The following is a 21269-nucleotide window of genomic DNA, read 5'->3' as shown; positions in this document are numbered from 1 at the left end:
CAACCTGGCCTTGAACACTTCCAGGGATGGGGCAGTCACAACTTCTCTGGTCAACCTGTTCCAGTGCCTCACCACCCTCAGAGTGAAAAAATTTCTTCCTTGTATCTAATCTAAGTCTCCCATTTTTCAGTTTAAAGCCATTGCCCCTTTGTGTGTCCTATCACTACACGCCCTTGTAAAAAGTCCCTCTCCAGCTTTCCCATAGGCCCCCTTTAAGTACTGGAAAGCTGCTGTAAGATCACCCCGGAGCCTTCTCTTCTCCAGACTGAACAGCCCCAACTCTCTCAGCCTGTCTTCATAGGAGAGGTGCTCCAGCTCTTGGATCATTTTTGTGGCCCTCCTCTGGACTTGTTCCAGCAGCTCCATGTCCTTCTTGTGTTGGGGACTCCAGAGCTGAATGTAGTTAACATTATTCATAGAATCATAGAATCATAGAATGGTTAGGGCTGGAAGGGACCTTCAAAGGTCATCTAGTCCAACCCCCCTGCAAGGAACAGGGATATCTCCAACTAGATCAGGTTGCTCAGGGCCTCGATTATTACAAGATAATGCAGTAACATTATTACAAGATAATGTTACCTGAACAGATAAATGTATATGCAGGATGGGGGCAGGATGAAGGACATAAAAATACAGTCTTAATTATGATATTAAAAATGCTGCCTCAGACCTAATTTTTCAGTGCTATACCTCAGACTCACTATTTGTCATTTTGATAGGAGTATTGCACTGGGAAACCAGGTTCAGCTCATTATCAACCGCCAACTTCCACCATAATTTTCACTGATATTACTGAAAATTATTTCCTGGTGCCATATTGCACACAGTAGTTTGAAAAAAACCAGAAAAACCTCACTACATAAACTGGCAAACATTAAGTATTTGGCGTTATAAAATTGTTGTGACACTATTGCTAACACTTGAGTCTACGATTAAAAAGAATGTTAAAAATCTGAAGTGAATGAGCAATAAAGAAACATAATAAAAAATAGAAAACATTTCTTGTAATGAATTGTTCAAGAAATTTAATATCTTTTCCTCAACAAAAGAGAAAGTTAGGGGAAGTTGTAATCACAGCTCATTAACGCTTGCCCAGGGATCAATTTTGCTAACAGTGAGCTCTCAGAAAGCAATTTATAAATTCTAATTACCTAAACATAGGCACACTAGAAATAAGGAATACATTTTAAAATATCATAGCATCATAGAATTATTTAGGTTGGAAAGGATGGTTGACATCATTGAGTCCAACAGTAAACCTAACACTGCCAAGTCCACCACTAAACAATGTCCCTAAGCGCCGCATCCACACATCTTTTAAATACCTCCAGGGATGGTGGCTTAATCACTTCCCTGGACAGTCTGTTCCAATGCTTCATAATCCTTCAGTGAAGAAATTCGTCTTAATATCCAACCTTAACTTCCCCTAGCACAACTTGAGGCCATTTCCTCTTGTGGGATCACTTGTTACCTGGAAAAGAAACTGACTCCCACCTCACTACAGCCTCCTTTCAGGTAGCTGTAGAGAATGGTAATGTCTCCCCTCAGCCTTCTTTTCTCCAGCCTAAACAACCAGTTCCCTCAGCCACTCCTTAGAAGACTTGTGCTATAGACCCTTCATCAGCTTTGTTGTCATTCTTTGGACATGGTCCAGCACCTCAATGTCCTTCTTGTCGTGAGGGGCCCAAAACTGAACACAGTATTTGAGGTGCAGCCTCATCAGTACAGGGGAATGATCATCTCCCTAGTCCTGCTGGTTACACTGTTTCTGATACAAACCAGGATGCTATTGGCCTTCTTGGCCACCTGAGCACACTGCTGGCTCATATTGAGCTGGCTGTCAACCAACACCCTCAGGTCCTTTTCTGCCAGGCAGCTTTCCAGCCACTCCTCCCCAAGCCTGCAGTGTTGCAAATGCAATTAATGATGATATAATTTGAAAAGCAGACTTTCTATCATTGGAAATGTTTGCATTTCAATTGTATTTAAGCCATGAATTAATTCGGGCATAGCCTATGAATTGCTGAACAGGTTTTCAGAGTAGATAATGACCAAGATGCAGTTTTGGTTTATAGATCTCTTTATACTATTTTTTTTTTCACCTGGAGTTTATCAGATTTGACAGAGGAAACTGAAAATAAAGGATGAAAGGCTCATATCTCCTAATGTCAATGGCAAGCCTTCTTTTACTTAAAAAAGAGCACGCTAACTAGATGATCTTGAAGGTCCCTTCCAACCCAAACCATTCTATGATTCTATGGTTCTAACAGAAGAGTATGGATTTTGGGGGATTGTGCTTTATTTGCTTCAGAATCTCATTTCACAAGTAAGCTTGCAGTTAAATTATCTCATATCATTCTGTGTAACGTGTATAACAATCTGCAATACTAAATCTCCTTTCTCTCACACAGACAATGACAGATTTTGGAGTACAGATCCTTTGACAGGAACCTACTACCAAATAAACTACCAGTCAGCTCTCACGTGGCATCAAGCAAGGAAGAGCTGCCAGCAGCAGAACGCCCAATTATTAAGTGTCACAGAGATACATGAACAAATGTATATAAGAGGTGAACTAATAAGAAAGACAGTAAAAAGAGTGTCAAAGTGTTTTTTGACTGATTACAAATATGTCAGTGCTTTAATCACATTACAGTCACCAGCTGATGTAAAAATGGTATATGTACTGCTAGAGAAATTGCACAATTACTGTAAATTAAGCTTTTTATAGGTGGAACCTTTTTAAGTTGTGGAATTGACATTTGAAATTATTTCTATTGTTAATATTTTTCAAAGAAAGTTAAGAATTTCCAGATAATTAAGCAAAAGTTGGCTCAATCTCAGAAAACATCAGAAAGGTCCCAGAAAGAGGTCTTATAAGAAGGAATGTCATTATAGGAGTCAGTCATTATATGACTTTTGTGCTAAGAAGTCAGTATTCTTCAAGTGCATTTAATGAAATATATTTTTGGAAATACCATACACAAGACACTATTAAAAATCTAAGGACTTTCCGGATTTACGCATAATCTCTGTGGAACAAAGGCCCTGTATCAATTGTATCACATTCAAGTGAATTTGTAAAATAAATATTAACAATAGCAATTCAGTGTTTCAGTTTTCAAAGCTAATTGCTTACATGTAACTGTAGAATAGCATTAAATTCAGATAAACTAATATGCAAAATAGTCTTTTGGCATTCTCTATCCTTTATCTACAGAATAAACTCTCTGAGTTTATTACCAGTAAACATTCTGTACTGAAATTAGAAATCACTATGCAGACACTTACTGTCTTCCTCCAAACCTTGAAAATGCAGAGCATTTGTTAGCATTTCCTAACAAATCTCATTAGAATTCAACTCTTTTGGTTACCTAGATTTGATTGACAGCAAGAGATCCCCTCTCTGGATTGGGCTTAACAGTCTGAATCTCAACAGCGGCTGGCAGTGGAGCAGTGGCAGTCCCTTCAGATACTTTAACTGGGTCCCAGGTAATAATCATTTTTTTAACATTTTTGGAATTAATATTTTTCATCAGTATGATGAAGATATATTAATTACAGTCCTGTAGTATTGTCCATGAACACGAGGAATTGGAGTTGAAAGGCTTATGAGACATCTGAGATTAAAAAACTGAGAACAATGCTTTTCTTCATGGAATATATCAGAAGGAGTTTCAAGCAGAAGAGCTAAATAAACTCCTCTCCTGTCAGAAGCAGATAAAGTGAAAAGCCCCAGTTGAACTGAAGCATAGTAGGAATGCCTTCAAGTTGGTTAAAACCTCTGTGTCTCTTCAACTCTCACAAGGCTCATCAGACTCCGCATCCTGCAAGGACTCAGTTGTCTTTGAGTCTTTCAAAGCCTTCCCCTTCACTTTTTATACCCTTCCTCTTTTCTTCTCTCCTCGTTAACATTCAAGAGAGACTGTAAATAGAGTTCACAGCATTGGTAGTTTATCCTCGACAGTCACTTAATGATTGCCATGGCAACAGCTGGTTGCAGCAAATGCCGAATGTTTGCTTGCTGAATAAATGCACATATATTCCGTCTTTTGGCCTTCCCCATGTCTCGAAGGTGCGACCTGTTTTTATCTGGCACAGAGGATGAGAGGAAAGCCCAGAGTTGCTGAGTCTGGCAGATGGTTTTCTACCTTCTGCTGAGCTGGTCAAGTTCCTTAAACCTTGCAGAGAACAAAAGCAGGTGGCTCAGTACAAGCTGCCCACACCATTGGAGTTCCTGTAGCCCCACATGATGGCTATTAAGATGAGTTGACCTACACATTTCCAGTTTATGGCAAAATTATTATAAACTGTCTCTTTTTTTTTTTTTTGGGGGGGGGGGTGCGGTTGGGGTGAAATAAGTCATTGCATTGTGGACTTCGCTGTTAAGAGGAAAACACTGCCCATTCCCCAAGGATAGTCATTCTGGAGAACCTACTGGAAGGCTGGATGCAGGCAGGCAGGGAGAGACACACAGTGAGTGTGAGGGCATGTGAAGAGGCTCAGCTTGCAGCAAGGAGCAAATCTGCAGTCAAGCTGCGGAAGGCACATGCAGAAAAGACCTTTCCAAAGGGCCTGAGTGGAACGTTTTTGTTCCAGCACATCGGTGAAAGCTGCTGGACCAGAACCTGACATAGAAAGGAAAGACTGCTTTGCAAGTGCGTTGTGGAAACGAGGAGATTTGTTTTCACACGTGATTTGGTATGCCTCATCCAACAGATGTTCCTTATATTTTATTTTAGGAATTGCATATTATTTTCGTGCTCTACTAAATACCGCTCTATAAACTAGAAGCCCTTTAACATGCTCCCACAAAGAGGAAGCCTACCCTGTCAGGCTTTGTCCAATTGAGGTTCCCACCACTCCCTACTCAACTGTCAGACAACATGTCCCACAGATCGGTGGAATTTTGCTTGTATCTCATATTTTTAACAAATAATATTAATTCACTGAGCTTGATTTAGCTCTACAATGCAGAGCTAGAACTCTAATTTTTAGATTTTGAAATTTCTTTCAATTGTTAGCAGCTGATGGTTCTTACTCTGAAGAACGTTCTCTGCTCTTCACATCTGTAAAACTCCTTGTCTGAATATGACCTATGTTAAGATGCTGCCTTACTGTGTTCCTGCCCCAAAACACTAGCTCAAACTGTGTCCTCTGATTTCATGAATGTAGCTGAGTGGTTTGAGCTCATTACTTAGTCCTATTAGCATAATTGGGTTCTGACCACAAATCGTGTATAAAACTAGATGTTTCATGAGCTGTGAAACAATGAACTCCGATTTCCTATGGTCCGTGCACAGCATTGGAACTGTAGCAGCACCAGGTACCCCTTCAATGGCTGGACTCTTCAGTCCAGCATCTACTGACGGCGCAACAACATAATTTATTCTGCAACTGGTTGTGAGCTACGTATTCTTCAGCAGATATATGGCTGACCCTTATGTACAGGCTGATTAAACAAGCGAGGGGCAAGGAAAGGACTTGCTGCAGCCTTTCCATCAGTATGGACTCAACATTTAGTCTCTCTTCTGTGCAAACTGACAATTTTCACAAAACTTACAGGAATGCCTTATTTTTGAGACCACTATTCTGGAATCAAATATGTCAGAAAGTGTGAATTATGCAACAAGCATCTAAAGAAATGTTTTGATGAGTACTTGTAAATTACATTTCCTTACCATTTTCTTATCTCCATTATAAAAATAACTGTAGCAATGAAGTAATGAGATCATCATTGACACATGAAAAGGCCGGAAGTAAACTTTTCTTTCAGCTGCTGACATAAAATCTGTACAACATTAAAAGAATTTATTTTTTATCCTATGAAGGAAGCCCTGAGCCTGAGCCTGAGAAACTCTGTGCAGTACTAAATCCCAGAAGAGATGCTAAATGGGAAAACCAACCATGTGAGCTGAAAGTTGGCTATATCTGTAAAAAGGAAAACTCCACATTGGATCCTGTCATTATTCCATCAGGTATATCAAACAAATAATCTTTTGTTATAGACAGAATTTTTGTCATTAAAATGAAATTTCATGGCTAGTTAAAAATTTTAAAAAAGCATTGTCATTTGTTCTTCTGCTTTGATGAGTGGCACAGAACGAAGCACACTGTTATTTCTTTAGCCAAATATACTGAAATACTGGAAATCTTCCTGGAACCAGTAACCACACAAGTAATTTTTATTTCATGCTATTATTCACAATTCCAGAGGCACTGATCTAAGGCACATACTGTCACAAAAGTATCATGGACTGCATGGACTGGACATGAAGATAAAGTTAGAGATGCCTCACTCTTCCTGCAGTGCATTCTAGTGAAACTGCTGATGTTTATCACTGAAGGCTTGGAATGATGGCACCAATAGGCTCAAACCACGCTCTCAGTGGGATAATCTGTAATTTAGAAAGACGGCAAAACAGAGCAAGTTTCCTTCAGACCACTTTTGCACTATGCTTTTCTCTGATTTATTTAATGAGGCTTAGTATGGAAATCCATGTGCGCAGAGAGTTACTTGTTCTTCAGTAATAATGCCTTTATGAAATATGCAAAACATAACTGGGTGGGGTATATTGCGTGAAAACACTATACATGGAATTTCAAAATATTCCCCTGTCCAAAAGTATTTCACACTAGTGAAGCCCAGTAACCACTGACTCCATTATTTTCCTTTTTTTTTTTTTTGCGTAAATGCAGTATGTTTTCTGTAAAAGTAGAGTGTGCAACAGCAGACAGACTAAAATGTTTCATATGTATGAGGAATGAATAGAAGTACTGGTTATTTATAATTGCTCTATTTTCACTCTAATTAATTAATTAACTGATTTCAAATGTAATTGCAGTTATTCTAGGCTTCAGTTTGCACTGTTTAAAAACTTGAAATGTCTATTGATTTTGAGGGGATGCAGAGCCTGTTAAATGCCCAGAAGGATGGTTGCCCTATGGAGATAACTGTTTTGTGGTTCATCGAGACCCCAAAGTATGGAGAGAAGCCCTAATTTCCTGCAATGAGAGCAATGGCAATCTGGCCAGTATCCACAACCCCGAGGAGCATGGCTTCATACTTTCTCAGCTTGGATACAGTGAGCATTTCTACAGGGCAGTGTTTGGTGCAAATGAAGAATTATATTATTAGAAATCTTACAAGATTTAAAAAGAACCTCTTGTTTATCTTATATTTATAGGAAAGCTCACAGATACATAGGTTAAAAAAAAAAACACCACAAACAAACACCAAAAAAACACAAGAGAAATCATTAGTGCTCTCTTCATCTTCTTTTTCATTCTTTTCATTTTGATTTTCGTTTGTTTTCCACTGCATGAATGCATTTGAAGGAAGTAACAGCTCTAGTTACCGCAATATTTGAGCTGATTATCTGCCTCAGACACCTTGTCGCTGCAGATAGAGTAATGGACTTTTGCTGATAAAGCTGAGGAATCTCATTTCCTGCTGGCATCTTTTTTTTAACTTCTTGAAAGAAGAATGTGAATTAGATCTTAAAATAAACTCCACTGTCATTTAATTTAGATGAATTTGAATAGTAACACGGCAACTTCATCTCATCTCCATAAAATCTTGCTCCTATGGACTGTTTTAACTTGGGTACTGACTCCGATGAATTTCTGTTCTTAGAACCCATGGATGAGCTGTGGATTGGTTTGAATGACCTCAACACTCAAATGTACTTTGAGTGGAGTGATGGGACTCTTGTGACATATACCAAATGGTTGCCTGGAGAACCAACCCATGCAATTAATGGGCAAGAAGATTGCGTCATTATGGCAGGAGAGGTAGAATAATTCCACTTTTTGTAGTATTATACTATTTGATTTTTTTTCATTTATTTCCATTTTTTTTGTAAATGCAACTTACAAACAAACCATGGAATGGTGTCTTTATTCACTCAGAAAGATGGTTGTTCTAAATAATATTTAAAATTAAATTAGAGATAACTAGACAAATGTTCATATCTGATTGTAAGTGTACATAATATGCCAAGCAAATCTTAACAGTCTGCCCGTGACACTTTACTGGTTTAACATAATCTCACAATTAAGCACAAATACTTGGAATTCATTAAAAAGTACGGATATTCATTCTCCCATTTAATTTTTTTTTTTTTTTTAAAGACAATGTTTCTAAAGGAAAAGGGTTCTGCCTTACTATTTTTCACCTCTTTCCAAACCTCATCTAGGATGGATACTGGGCAGACAGCGCCTGTGATAGAAAATTAGGTTACATCTGCAGAAGAGACCCACTACAAGGAGTTTCTGGGACAGTAAGGACTGATCCTACATGCCTGAAGGTAAGAAGAAAGAATAATAAAGAATCTGGTTAGTAAATATCTATTGTTTTCACAAGCTCCACTTGACATTGAAACTATCTTTTTTTTTTTCCGTAACAAGTGTGATTGTATACCAAATCCAGGGTGATAATTTTCACTACATTCCCTTATTTAAAATAAGGTAATTTTGAAATTTTTTTAGTCAATATGAGTCAGGCCCATTGTGTCTCATAACTGCCTGTGAAAGAGGCTAAAGCCATTACTTCAGTTTTCTGCATATTTATTATATTGTTCTATAATCATCTGTGGTTATCTAAGATGTAGTAGAGACTGGGAACCATTTCTGGACTATGTGACATGATGCAAGATGATGACAAACCTCACAATTGAAGCCAAATCAAAACAATCAAATTGCTTTTATGAGTTAATGTGTTTTGAATAAGTTATTGTATCCTACTGCTTTTTTTTTTCCTTCTCTTTTCCCCCTCTTTTTACTTTCCTATTTACTACTTTTCTATATTTAGTAACATTTCCCACAACTCCATATGGGCAACAGAGCTGAGACTCATTGTGTTAGACAGAACTAGGCAGCAGCCAAATACTGTACACAGATTTTATTTACCTTTCTCAGATGGAGCAAGCAAATGAGCTGGTATAGGAGGGAAAAGAAAAAGTGACTTGGAATTCTGATGTAATTTTGAGGATTTTGCTTTTCAATCGTTTTTATGCTACTTCTTCAATCAGACTTTTTAGGTGAGCTGATGAGTAAAATCAGTTTATTAGTTCAATTACTATTCTTTTAGCCTAGAAACATCAGGAAACTTGAGTCAGTATCTTACTATAACACAGACTACTCCAGTTCTGAGCAAGGAAGTATTTTATTCCTCTGCTTCTGAATGCCCTCTCCATTCTGTGTGTCTCTGACTTTTTTATCAGTCAAAACTTATCAGTTACTAATTGTCAAAAAAGGGTGACTCATAAGAATTAAATCTCTTCTTTCTGTTTGTTTACTAAGTTTAACCTCCATTAGTCCACTAGAATTCAAACGAATACTTTATCACATTAAGATACATTAAAAATATGTTTGAGTATACACTGAAGTTCAAGCACTATAACGTATGTTCTATTTACTGCAAGTATACTTCACATGTTCTTGACAGGGCTGGGAAAGACATGGCTTTTACTGCTACCTGGTTGGACATACCTCTGTAACGTTTTCAGAAGCAAAGAAAACCTGTGAAAGGAGCAGTGGTTATCTAACAAGTATAGGAGACAGGTATGAAAAGAGTTTAAAAACTGTGTATCTGATGCAATAATATTGGAATTTTATAAAATAGTTGAGAAATTTTTGGAAAAACATGTGAAACCAGAAAAATAGAACATCCTTTTTCTGAAGAAAAAAAACCAAAACCAAACAATAAATACAGTTTATACAGTATGACTTTTCTAATTAAATATATTTTACATATTCATGTTTTCCAGTACTTTACTCTGAAAGAACAGACCACAATTGCTTCTGTTCTGTAAGGAGTAGTTTTTCAGTATAGCACAGCTTCACCTGCTATTGAAGCTAGTCCATCAGGTACTCAGCTGAGCAACATATTTCCATGTAAAATGAAAGCTAATGGAGACTCTATTCATTCTAGTCTTGAATAGTTTAGGATGCTGAGAAATGGTAGACTAAGGGAAAGCTAGGCTGAATCTCCATCTGACTCCTGTCGTTTCAGATATGAGCAAGCCTACCTGACCAGCCTCATTGGTCTGAGGTCTGAGAAGTATTTTTGGATTGGTCTCTCAGACATGGAAGAGCAAGGGATGTTCAAGTGGGTGACTGGTGAAGGTGTTCTGTACACAAACTGGAACACAGCAATGCCTGGTATTCTGCCATTGGAGTAAATTTATGCTACTAAGGAACCTTCTCTGTCGTAATTCTAAACTTTCTCAACTTTGCTAAAACACATCCATGATGACACATACGAACATTCTGCCTTTGAAATAGGAGTGTCTTTGATACATATACTCAGCACTGGTGAGGTTGCATCTTGAATACTGTGTTCAATTTGGGGCCTCTCACTACAAGAAAGACATTGAGGTGCTGGAGCATGTCCAGAGAATGACAACAAAGATGGTGAAGGGTCTGGAGCACAAGTCTTATGAGGAGCAGCTGAGGGAACTGGGGTTGTTTAGTCTGGAGAAAAGGAGGCTGAGGGGAGACCTTATTGCTCTCTACAACTACCTGAAAGGAGGTTGTAGCAAGGTGGGTGTGGGTCTCTTTTCCCAGGAAACAAGTGGTACAACAAGAGGAAATGGCCTCAAGTTGTGCCAGGGGAGGTTTAGATGGGATATTAGGAAAAATTTCTTCACTGAAGGGTTGTCAAGCATTGGAACAAGCTGTCCAGGGAAGTGGTCGAGTCACCATCCCTGGAGGTATTTAAAAGACATGTAGATGTGGCACTTAGTGACATGGTTTAGTGGTGGATCTGGCAGTGTTAGGTTTACAGTTGGACTCGATGATCTTAAAGGTCGTTTCCAACCTAAATAATTCTATGATTTTATGATTTTCTATGATGCCATGAAAATATTTCTTTTCTGGCTCCTCATTGCTTACAAGAGTAAGATCAAACTGAGCAGAAAGGGTGAAATCTCTGTCAGCCTGGGCAACAGACTGCCAAATCCTTGCAGTGAGTGGCATAGGAAAGAGGTAGGCAAGGGATTGCTCATGCACTCATAAAGCTTTTCGAAAGGGAGGGAAGATGATGAAGGACTCTACTTGCTGCTTTCCTCTTTTTAAAAAGCTCCTCCTTTGAGCAGACACTACACTTAATATTTCAAACAGTCTTTTGTCAATTAATCAAGAGCTGTAAAAATGTCAGGGGAACACATTTCAATTTTCTTTTGTATCCCATAAAGGGAATGAAGCTGGTTGTGTTGCCCTGAGGACTGGAAACGCAGCTGGACTATGGGATGTTCAGAATTGTGAAGTAAAGGCAAAATTTCTCTGCAAAAAACTAGCTGAAAAAATCACTCTTCCTCTTGCTCCTGAAACCATGTCTGATTCCAAATGTCCCTTGGGTTGGGGTACAAGCAATAGTACTAATTCATGCTTCAGAGTAAGTATAACTTTTTTTTCTAATAATTCTGCTCATAAGACAGAAGCGCATCAAATAGATAGGGTGTCTAAACTTCAGAGAATGGCACGTTATTGCACAAATGTAGTAAGTTTTTACACAACTGTTCAAGGAAATTACTGCAGTTATCACTTTATCAGTGATATGTAAGATTATCCAACTAGCTTATTCTTTAATCTATATCGCATATGATAATTGTAATGGAGTGTTTTCCTATTTTGCTTATACAAGGTAGTCAGCAGATTTATTTTTAAGATACTGTAAACATAGCGTTCTACCTGTGTCTGTAGGTCTTTGTGAGAGAAGAAAACCAAAAGAAAACATGGTTTGAAGCCCGAGATTTCTGCAGAGAAATAGGAGGAGATCTGGCTGCCATTAGAAGTGAAGAAGAGCAAACAAAGATAGAAAATTTAATAATGTAAGTAAACAAAATGTCTAATAATAGACTTTGGTATAAAAATACATTATATAGAAATAAATTATAATATTATTGAGTTACTCCTGAGATAATTAGTTGAAAATCTGTATGTCTATCATCATAGTCATAAGAAAAAGAACTGAGAAAATGTTTCATACGGGTACCATTTTCAAAGACATTTTTGCAGTTCTTAAAATTTGTCAAAATCTGCAAATCTTTTAAATTAAAACAAACAAACAACCCAACTACCAAATTGGTTGAATGCTTCTCCTTTAGGCCCATTTCTAAGTTTTTTTCATGGAACTATTTTTAAACTAAATTGTGACTTACAGCAAAACCGAACATTTTATTTCTCAAAGAACACTATAGTGACAACATCAATGAAGAAAAAATTGTGCTATATTTTCAACACAGTCATTGGCAAAGTAAAAAATTTTAAAGCATGAACTTCACTTACTTGCTAATGAGACTTTGCTGACCAACAGCATTTTGTTATTTTTAAAATTTCTACTCTATTTGAACTCTTCAATAAGTGTGATAGTTATTGTCCCACGAAACTTGCACAATTTAGCATAGCTAACCACATACATCCTCTTCTTCCATGATATATTTTTTCACACTCTAGAAAAAAATCCACATCACCTCAAACTTTCTGGATAGGTTTTCAGTGTTTGGATCCTGATGGTGGGCTTTCCTGGAGTGATGGATCGCCGGTGAGTGTTTGACCTTGTCAGTTTCTTTCTGTTCTGACTTTTTCACCGTTGGAGCTGTTTCTGTGACTGATGTGGATGAGTGTCATATGAGAGTTTCTAAAAATGTCTACCTTGCTACTGGGTAACTCTACATCATTATTCTGCATACTGGTTTGGAAAAGAAAAAAGCTAATAAACCCTGAGGTTATACCATCACAACAGTGCTACTGTGGAGTACTAGTTAGAGCTACAGAGACGATTATCTAAGTGACAAACATAGCAGAAAGGTCTCTCCTGATTTTTGTTAGTCTCTGGTGATATATTGTCATGCTCCATTCCCCTTGCTATTGATTCATAACCTTATTTGATTCGTTTTCACAGGACTGCTAGAGTCTGTTAAATTCTGCATAAACCCAAAGTGTCTCTTTTTACTTGTGGAGTGACTGTATTGCTTTAATGGCCCACACAGGCTGCACAGCCATGGGAGGAAAGCAAGGACTGGTTTGAAACTTTGGTGCTACTTCTCTTTCCTTCCAGAGTACAAACTTTTTCCCCTGTATGATAAGAATAAAAAACAAAGCTGTGTTTCTTCTGTAGGTGAATTATAAGAAAAATCTTTATTTTTACAATGCTGCATTTGAATATTGTGGAGCAATCGATGAAGAGCCTTCCATGTCATGGGTTATGGAGCACTGTGAATACAGTCACAACTGGATTTGTGAAATAAAGAAAGGTAAGTTACTTTTTACTCTAAACTCACATTCGGAAGAAATTTAAGCTGAATCCTATTCTATCAAAAGAGGAAGTTCCGCAGGTTACATGCTGGTAGAAAATTTGGTTGATTTCACAGCAATTTTGCATAAGGAAAAATAGGTCAAGACATATAAATACTTTCACAATACAGCATTTCAAGTGTTAATGATAATTTTTTTGTTTTATTTTTAAAAAATGTATGATAAACTTTACTGAAAATATACTTGTTTATGTAATTATAAAGTCACAGAAAATAAAGCAAAAGCAACCTCAAGGGCTTATCTGGTAAAATCCACCGCTCTGCACAGAAGTAGTTTTTTGTCAAAACAGTTCTTGTCTTTGCATATTGGAAGAAACATTGCTCCAATATCCTACTCTGTGGGTTGTAGAAATTTTTCATTTGAATTATTTCTCAAAAGCTTGTGGATTTTCAGTCAAACGTGATTCTTCACAATGTAGTTTCACAGAAAAAAAAATCACAAATGAATACTAATAAAATTTAAAATACTTTGAACCAAAAATTTTAGTTGTTCAGATACAATACAATGTCCATAAAGAATCTCTTATTATTGTGCAAAATATGACAACATTGAAGTATTTTCATTCTTTAGTTTTCTTTCACAAACAAGTACTCATTCAGACTAATTTCAGTCATCTAATTTAGGCAACATTCAGGATGTACAAGATGCACTTACCAAAACTCTATCAAGATAGAGATGTAGGTCTGTAATGTATCTGTTATTCCCTGAATATCAATTTTTCTCTACACCAAAGATACTATATGTTCTGGACCGAATATGTAAAATATGAAAAATTGATAGACATTAAGATAATTTCCTCTAATTGAACATTTATACCAGCTAAACATTTTGGAAACATTTTACATCTTCATTTTTTTTCACATTTCATTACAGGGACACCCTTGAAACCAGAACCACTTGGCCCTTCCACTGGTAAGCTTCTGCTTCTTTTATCTAAAGGGTGGAATCATGTAACACCACCAGCATTGTGTAAGAACTCTGAAGAATATAGAGATTCCTCTTCTGTGTTGCAGCATATGAAGTCACAGAAGATGGATGGATTATAAAAGGAGACAAACATTATTTTTTCAGCACAGAACAGACCTCTATGGAGAAAGCCAGAACATTCTGCCAAAACAATCATGGAGATCTTGCTACTGTTGAAAATAGTAGTGAAAGAAAATTTTTGTGGAAATGTGTAAGAGGAAAATGGCTATGTTATACAATACATGGCCTATACACCCTGCTGCCTGTGCTTGCAAAGTACAGGAGAATGTGTTTGTTGCATAGTATTGCTACATCTTACTAGCAGTAGATTAAAATGTTCAATGGAAAAATATTTATTCTACAGAATAGAGCTTCTCTTCAGGAAAATAAATACAAACGAATTTACCATTTACTAGGGTGGGTATATTCTTGACTATTCTAATTTAAAGAGTTCTGCCCATGATCAAATATGTATATATAAGGAGTAAAGAACAGGCAGATTAGGCGTATACTGAGAAAACTGTCCTTTTTATTGGGCAGTCACGTCTCATCTGAATATCATATTCTAGAATACAGTGTTATGTGTAGATGTAAGGCTACAGCCAGTGTAGCTCTGATATCACATCATGTTGCTCAAAAACCAACTTTTCAAAGAAAGGTTTACCCTTGTCCAGGTCAGGGACTGATGAAGTAGGACCTTCATGAATTAGTTTTCCTGCAACATATATCAAAACTGTTCATGTATTTCAAGGGCAATGTCTACACATCACCCGAGGTGGTACTGAGGGGCACATGCCAAAGCTGTGGCAAGGGCATAATAACAATTTAATAGCATGGATGTTGCCTCAATCCTCTGACATAATCTTATCAGGTTTACTAATACCAAAGTAGCCACACAACCTCCTTTCTGCCTCACACTGTTAGATACTTCCTTTTATTATGTGGGAAAGGACATGAAAGGAGGAGAGGACAGACAGCTTGAGACACAGGAATTACATGGCTGCTTAAGAACAGGAAAGTACCAAAAAATTTTATATTGAATTTTTTCTCAAATCTTCCTTATTTCTTCTTAATTGAAAACACAACTTTGAAAGCTTTGATCATATCAGTAATATAGTCAAAACTGTGAAAGCAGCAATAAAGACAATAAAGCAAAAATATATATTGTATAGTATTTACTTCAACAGGGGACCTCTCTGGTGACTACACATAATCATTTATACAGCATGTATTCATTTGCTTCCATAGTGCAAAACACTTTATCATGTTAGATAACTACTAAATATTAGAAAGCACTAACTAAAAGTACATTTTTGTGTTTAGATCCTAAAAAATGGCAAATTGGAGTCATACCTCATAGGATTAATTCAGAATGCTGATCGACAGTTTAGGTAGGTAAACAAGCTACATCAAGATTCATAAAAAGTGGTGTAGAAGTTTTGTAATGCCAGTGTTCTTTCTGCGGGGACCATTGCAAGGGAGTTAAACACAGATTCAGAGTGCTATATTGCATGTTGAAATGTGTGCTCTCCCTTGGTTTAACTACATTGTAAAAACAATGTTTCAAATGGCATTTTTATAGGGAATATACATACTATGAATACACAGAGAATGCATGTTAAAAATAAAGGTGTTTTTGGTTTTTTACTTGACATGCAGAGATTTCATTATGTAGGTCTTCTAATCCTAATGGAAACTTGACTTACAGATAGACTCAGCTGTAATTTTTAAAAAAATACTTTTAGCATTTTAAGGTAGATTTTTCTGAACTCTTCCATGAACATTGTCTCAGCAACCACCACTGTTTTGTTGTCTTTTTTTTTCAGTTGGATGGATGGAAGCCCAGTGCACTATGCAGCCTGGGCACAGGGTGAGCCCAGCTTTGCAGATGCTCAAGAAAATTGTGTGGTCTTAAATAAAAAGGATGGTGAGTTACATAACTTTTTAAAAATAGTATTTATATGGGTACTGCTCTTCCCCTGTTTGTTAAAAATATGTTGCCAACTTTAATCCATTCTTTCCCAGCAGTTTGGGAAAATACGCATAATAAAGTATAGTCACAATATTTGAGGTTTCTTCAGGGGCAATATTAGCCATAAAAGTGCAACATCAGAAATTTATTTTAATGGGGAATGCAGGGACAACTTGATCACCGATTTTTCAGCACAAACAATACATTCTGTTCAAATCAACAGCAAATTGGTTTTTCAGAAAATAATCTGAGAATAGTTAGCAAAGGAATAGAACATGTATGAAGTTTCACATTTTATAGTGTTTTCACTGATAGCGTTAATTTACATTTGCATGTTTCAGTGCACCAAAGCCGTTCAGGTGGGTTCTACTCAGAGGTCATGGAGTTGCCATATCAGCCATCTCATATGGGCACTACTCCCACAGTCACAGCAGGACCAAAGTCCTCCTGTAAGTGATGAAGGCAGGTAGAGTTGAGCTGAAGCACGTTATCTCACATTCCCAGGCAGGATGCTTTCAAACCTACAAGCATGGAAGCCAGCTCACTTTCCCACACATTTCAATCTTACTCATTGTCTTAGTATCTATATTTAAATTGATTTCAGGCTTGTGGAATGATGTCAGCTGTGGATTTTCAAATGGCTATATCTGTCAGAGGCACAGAAGTTTCATAAATGCAACACTTCCTTCAGCAGTACCTTCACCTCCTGGAGGATGTCCCAAAGGTTGGCTTTTATTTAAAAATCAGGTATGATAACATCCATCTAAGCACAATTATATTAGTCCTTGGAAAGGTACTTCAACATATACAAGAGGCTTTTTGTTTCTCAGATATCTTTTGATAGTGATTATCCAAAGTTGCATTAAAAATTGAACCAGTTGCCTAATTCTCACAAAATGGTGATTTTACAGACTTTTAATTGTTTTCCTGCGAAGTGGTCATCTGAGATACATGATAAAAACTGCTACATTGTAAATATACTTTCAAAAAAAGTTGAACTGAGTTCAACTGAAAGCACCAACCATAGCATAAAATCAGTCATTTGAGCTGGAATGAATCAGAAACAAGGCCAAATTTTTCCAAACAGGCTTCAATGTAATGCTTACCTCTTCCCAAAAGGAGCAAACTTAATGCGCTTATTAAGTGAGGGTTCTATTTTCTAACATACACTATATTGTCAGGAAAGCACCCATGGATACTCACACCAGTGGAGTTTATGCCAGTACACTCTTTTTGCATTTTTGTTACAGTCATCAAGAGTAGTTATTTTCCACAAACTATGCAAGATAATTCTCTCACAGTGCTACTGGCGTGCCACAGAACAGAGGGTGAGCTGTAAACATGGAGAGGGCACACTAGGCACATTCATAATCACCAAAAACATTTCAGGGTGAATGTGTATTGGTAATGTGATGACCATGCACTTTTTAAGAAATTATGAGTCACGTATTTCCATTAATAAAAGAGCTGTAAAATGAAAAAGGCTGAATACACATGAGAGCACATTGACCATAAGTTTCAGGTCAAAAGCATTTTTCAGACAGTTTAGATGATTCTTCAGGACGGATAGGAGCGGTACGAGAGGTGGCGGGGTTGCCCTTTATCTAAGGGAAGGTCTAGAATGCTTAGAGTTTAATGTTGGGGATGACTTGGTGGAGTGTCTGTGGGTAAAAATCAAAGGGGAGCCTATGAAGGCGGATATTGTAGTGGAAATCTGCTACAGGCCACCCTATCAGGAGGGTGAGGCTGACGAACTATTTTTTAAACAACTGGAGGAAGTCTCGCGCTCACTAGCCCTTGTCCTTGTGAGTGACTTAAACCTACCAGATGTCTGCTGGAAGTATAACACGGCAGTCAGGAAACAGTCTAGGCTATTCCTGCAGTGTGTGGAGGACAACTTCCTATCGCAACTGGTCAGTGAACCGAACAGAGAAGGTGCTCCCCTAGACCTGCTGTTTGTGAACAGAGAAGGTCTCGTGGGAGATGTGACGGTTGGAGGATGCCTGGGGCATAGTGACCATGAGATAATAGAATTCTCTATTCTAGGGGAAGTTAGGAGGGGGAGCACTAAAACGGCCAAACTGGACTTTGGGAGAGCTGACTTTAGGCTGTCTGGAAGTCTGGTTGATAGAGTATGGTGGGAGACAGCTCTCAAGGGTAAAGGAGCACAGGAGGGCTGGTTACTCCTCAAAAAGGAAATTCTGGAGGCACAGGAGCGAGCTGTCCCTGTGTGCCGGAAATCTAGTCGCCAGGGTAGAAAAGCGGCTTGGATGACCAAGGAGATTTGGGAACACCTCAAAAGAAAAAGGCATGTCTATAAGTTTTGGAAGAATGGGCAGGTGTCCAGGGAGGATTACAAGGAGGAAGTTAGGGCATGTAGGGAGATAATCAGGGGGGCAAAAGCCCAATTGGAACTTAGACTAGCCTGCTCCGTAAAGGACAACAAAAAGTCCGTCTATAAATACATTAATAACAAAAGGAGGGCTAAAGATCACCTCCAGCCCCTACTGGACACAGGGGGTACGTTAGTCACTAGGGATGAGGACAAGGCTGAGGTCTTTAATGCCTTCTTTGCCTCAGTCTTTAATAATAAGGTTAGTAGTTCCCATGTGAGCTGGCCTATGGTGTCTGAGTGCAGGGAGGGAGAGCAGATCGAAGCTCCTGTGATCCAAGGGGAACAGGTCAAGGATCTGCTTCTTTGGCTGGATGCCCACAAGTCTATGGGGCCTGATGGTATCCACCCGAGAGTCCTGAGAGAGCTGGCGGATGTCATTGCCAAACCCCTTGTTGTGGGTTAGGCCGCTCCGCCCACAGTCGTTGACTCACCCTCCCCTAGTCCCAGGGATGAGGGAGAGAATTAAAGGATAAATGGGATACCCGTGGGTTGAGATAAGAACAATTTAATACAGATGATTTAATACACAGTGCAGATGCTCACCACCCCCTCGTATGCGAAGCCCGTCTCGTCCCGAAGCTGCAATCCCAGACGAACGCGAGGCCCCGAAATAGAGAGGGGCAGAGAGAGAGAGAGAGAGTACTCCGAGAGTGGGAGTGCTGGGAGAGAGAGGGAAAAAAAAAGGCAATAGAGCAAAGGCGCAGCAAGTGCAAAAGAGAAAAAGCGGCGAAAGAGCCAAAGCGCAAAAGCCCCTCTTCCCGGCTGACCCTCACTTTTATACTGGGCATGACGTTGCATGATATGGAATACTAATTGGCCAGTTTGGCCCTCAATCTTAAGTTCCACCACAAATCACAAGGGGAATCATGTCCCCCTTGTCCTGTCTATGCTCCCCCCTTATACCACCATGCTTCTGCACTCTGGCACACTGAAAAGTCCTTGGAGTCTCACGTCCAACCACAAACATCAACTTGCTATCAGCATTCTTCTCAGAGCAAGCCTCTGAGTAAAACCAAAACACGGAGCTCTTCTAGCTGCTAAAAAGAAGAGCTAACCCGGTCCCAGCTAAAACCAGGACACCCCTGTCCATTATCTTTGGGCAGTCTTGGCTCACTGGGGAAGTTCTGCGGGACTGGAGGCTGGCGGATGTTACCCCCATTTACAAAAAAGGGCAGAAGGAGGATCCAGGGAACTACAGGCCTGTCAGTCTGACCTCGGTGACGGGCAAAGTCATGGAACAGGTTATCTTGAGTGCTATTAATGAGCACATACAGGTTAACCGGGTGATCAGGCCCAGTCAACATGGGTTTATGAAAGGCAGGTCTTGCCAATCAAACCTGATCACCTTCTATGATGGGGTGACCCGCCTGGCTGACGAGGGAAGGGCTGTGGATGTAGTTTTCCTTGACCTCAGAAAAGCCTTTGATACAGTTTCTCATAGTGTTCTGGTTGAGAAACTGATAACTGCTGGCCTGGATAGGCACACCCTCCTTTGGGTTAAAAACTGTCTGGATGGCCGGGCCCAAAGAGTGGTGGTAAATGGGGCTAAATCCGGCTGGAGGCCGGTCACCAGTGGGGTTCCCCAGGGCTCAGTGCTGGGTCTGGTTCTGTTTAACGTCTTTATCAATGACCTGGATGAGGGGATTGAATGTACCCTCAGTAAATTTGCAGACGACACCAAGCTGGGAGGCTGTGTCGATCTGCTCAAGGGTAGGGAGGCCCTTCAGAGGGATTTGAACAGACTGGATCGTTGGGCTGAGGCCAATGGCATGAGCTTTAATAAGGCCAAGTGCAGAGTCCTTCACTTGGGGTGTAGAAACCCCAAGCATCGCTATAGGCTTGCAGAAGAGTGGCTGGAGAGCTGCCTGGTGGAGAAGGACCTGGGGGTGTTGGTTGACTGCCAGCTTGATATGAGCCAGCAGTGTGCCCAGGTGGCCAAAAAGGCCAATGAGATACTGGTGTGTATCAAGAATAGTGTGACCAGCAGGAACAGGGAAGTGATCCTGCCCCTGTACTCGGCACTGGTGAGGCCGCACTTGGAATATTGTGTCCAGTTTTGGGCCCCTCGCTTTAAGAGAGATATTGAGCTCCTGGAGCGAGTCCAAAGAAGGGCGACTAAACTGGTCAAGGGGCTGGAAAATAAAACTTATGGGGAGCGGCTGAGGGAGTTGGGGCTGTTTAGCCTGGAGAAGAGGAGGCTGAGGGGAGACCTGATTACAGCCTACAAATACTTGAGAAGGGATGGTGGGGAGGTGGGGGAAGGGCTCTTTACATTAGTGGTGGGTGATAGGACAAGAGGAAATGGGTATAAGCTTAGTCAGGGCAGATTCAGGTTGGATGTTAGAAAGCATTTCTTCTCTGAAAGGGTTGTCAGCCACTGGAATAGGCTGCTCAGGGAGGTGGTTGAGTCCCCATCCCTGGATGTGTTTAAGAAAAGGGTGGATGAACTGCTTAGGGACATGGTTTAATGGGGGATTAGGGACGGTTGGACTGGATGATCTTTAAGGTCTTTTCCAACCTAGAAATTCTATGATTCTATGATTCTACGATTCCACATGAAACCCTGGCTGGGCTTTTGTTATAGAGTCAGCACTGCTTTTTGTCTTTTACTAATGA

The 21269-nt window shown here is 39.2% G+C and overlaps 1 protein-coding gene across 1 annotated transcript in view; it reads left to right on the top strand.

Moving 5' to 3' along the window:
• Positions 1 to 21269, top strand: part of LOC104373257 (macrophage mannose receptor 1) — a 43112-nt gene that overhangs the window by 4199 nt on the left and 17644 nt on the right. The window contains exons 4-20 of the mRNA XM_086614956.1: positions 2412 to 2570; positions 3379 to 3492; positions 5832 to 5978; positions 6903 to 7085; positions 7637 to 7794; positions 8199 to 8309; positions 9449 to 9564; positions 10016 to 10164; positions 11199 to 11398; positions 11707 to 11834; positions 12460 to 12547; positions 13124 to 13259; positions 14194 to 14232; positions 14334 to 14497; positions 15610 to 15677; positions 16113 to 16213; positions 16863 to 17005. Coding sequence (XP_086471082.1) covers positions 2412 to 2570; positions 3379 to 3492; positions 5832 to 5978; positions 6903 to 7085; positions 7637 to 7794; positions 8199 to 8309; positions 9449 to 9564; positions 10016 to 10164; positions 11199 to 11398; positions 11707 to 11834; positions 12460 to 12547; positions 13124 to 13259; positions 14194 to 14232; positions 14334 to 14497; positions 15610 to 15677; positions 16113 to 16213; positions 16863 to 17005 — 2204 coding nt within the window. The remainder of the gene's footprint in view (positions 1 to 2411; positions 2571 to 3378; positions 3493 to 5831; positions 5979 to 6902; positions 7086 to 7636; positions 7795 to 8198; positions 8310 to 9448; positions 9565 to 10015; positions 10165 to 11198; positions 11399 to 11706; positions 11835 to 12459; positions 12548 to 13123; positions 13260 to 14193; positions 14233 to 14333; positions 14498 to 15609; positions 15678 to 16112; positions 16214 to 16862; positions 17006 to 21269) is intronic.

The sequence above is a fragment of the Tauraco erythrolophus genome, chromosome 7, assembly GCF_009769465.1.
Source record: "Tauraco erythrolophus isolate bTauEry1 chromosome 7, bTauEry1.pri, whole genome shotgun sequence".
Taxonomy (NCBI): Eukaryota; Metazoa; Chordata; class Aves; order Musophagiformes; family Musophagidae; genus Tauraco; species Tauraco erythrolophus.
Note: the sequence above shows the minus strand (reverse complement) of the source record. Positions and strands in the feature narration are given on the sequence as shown.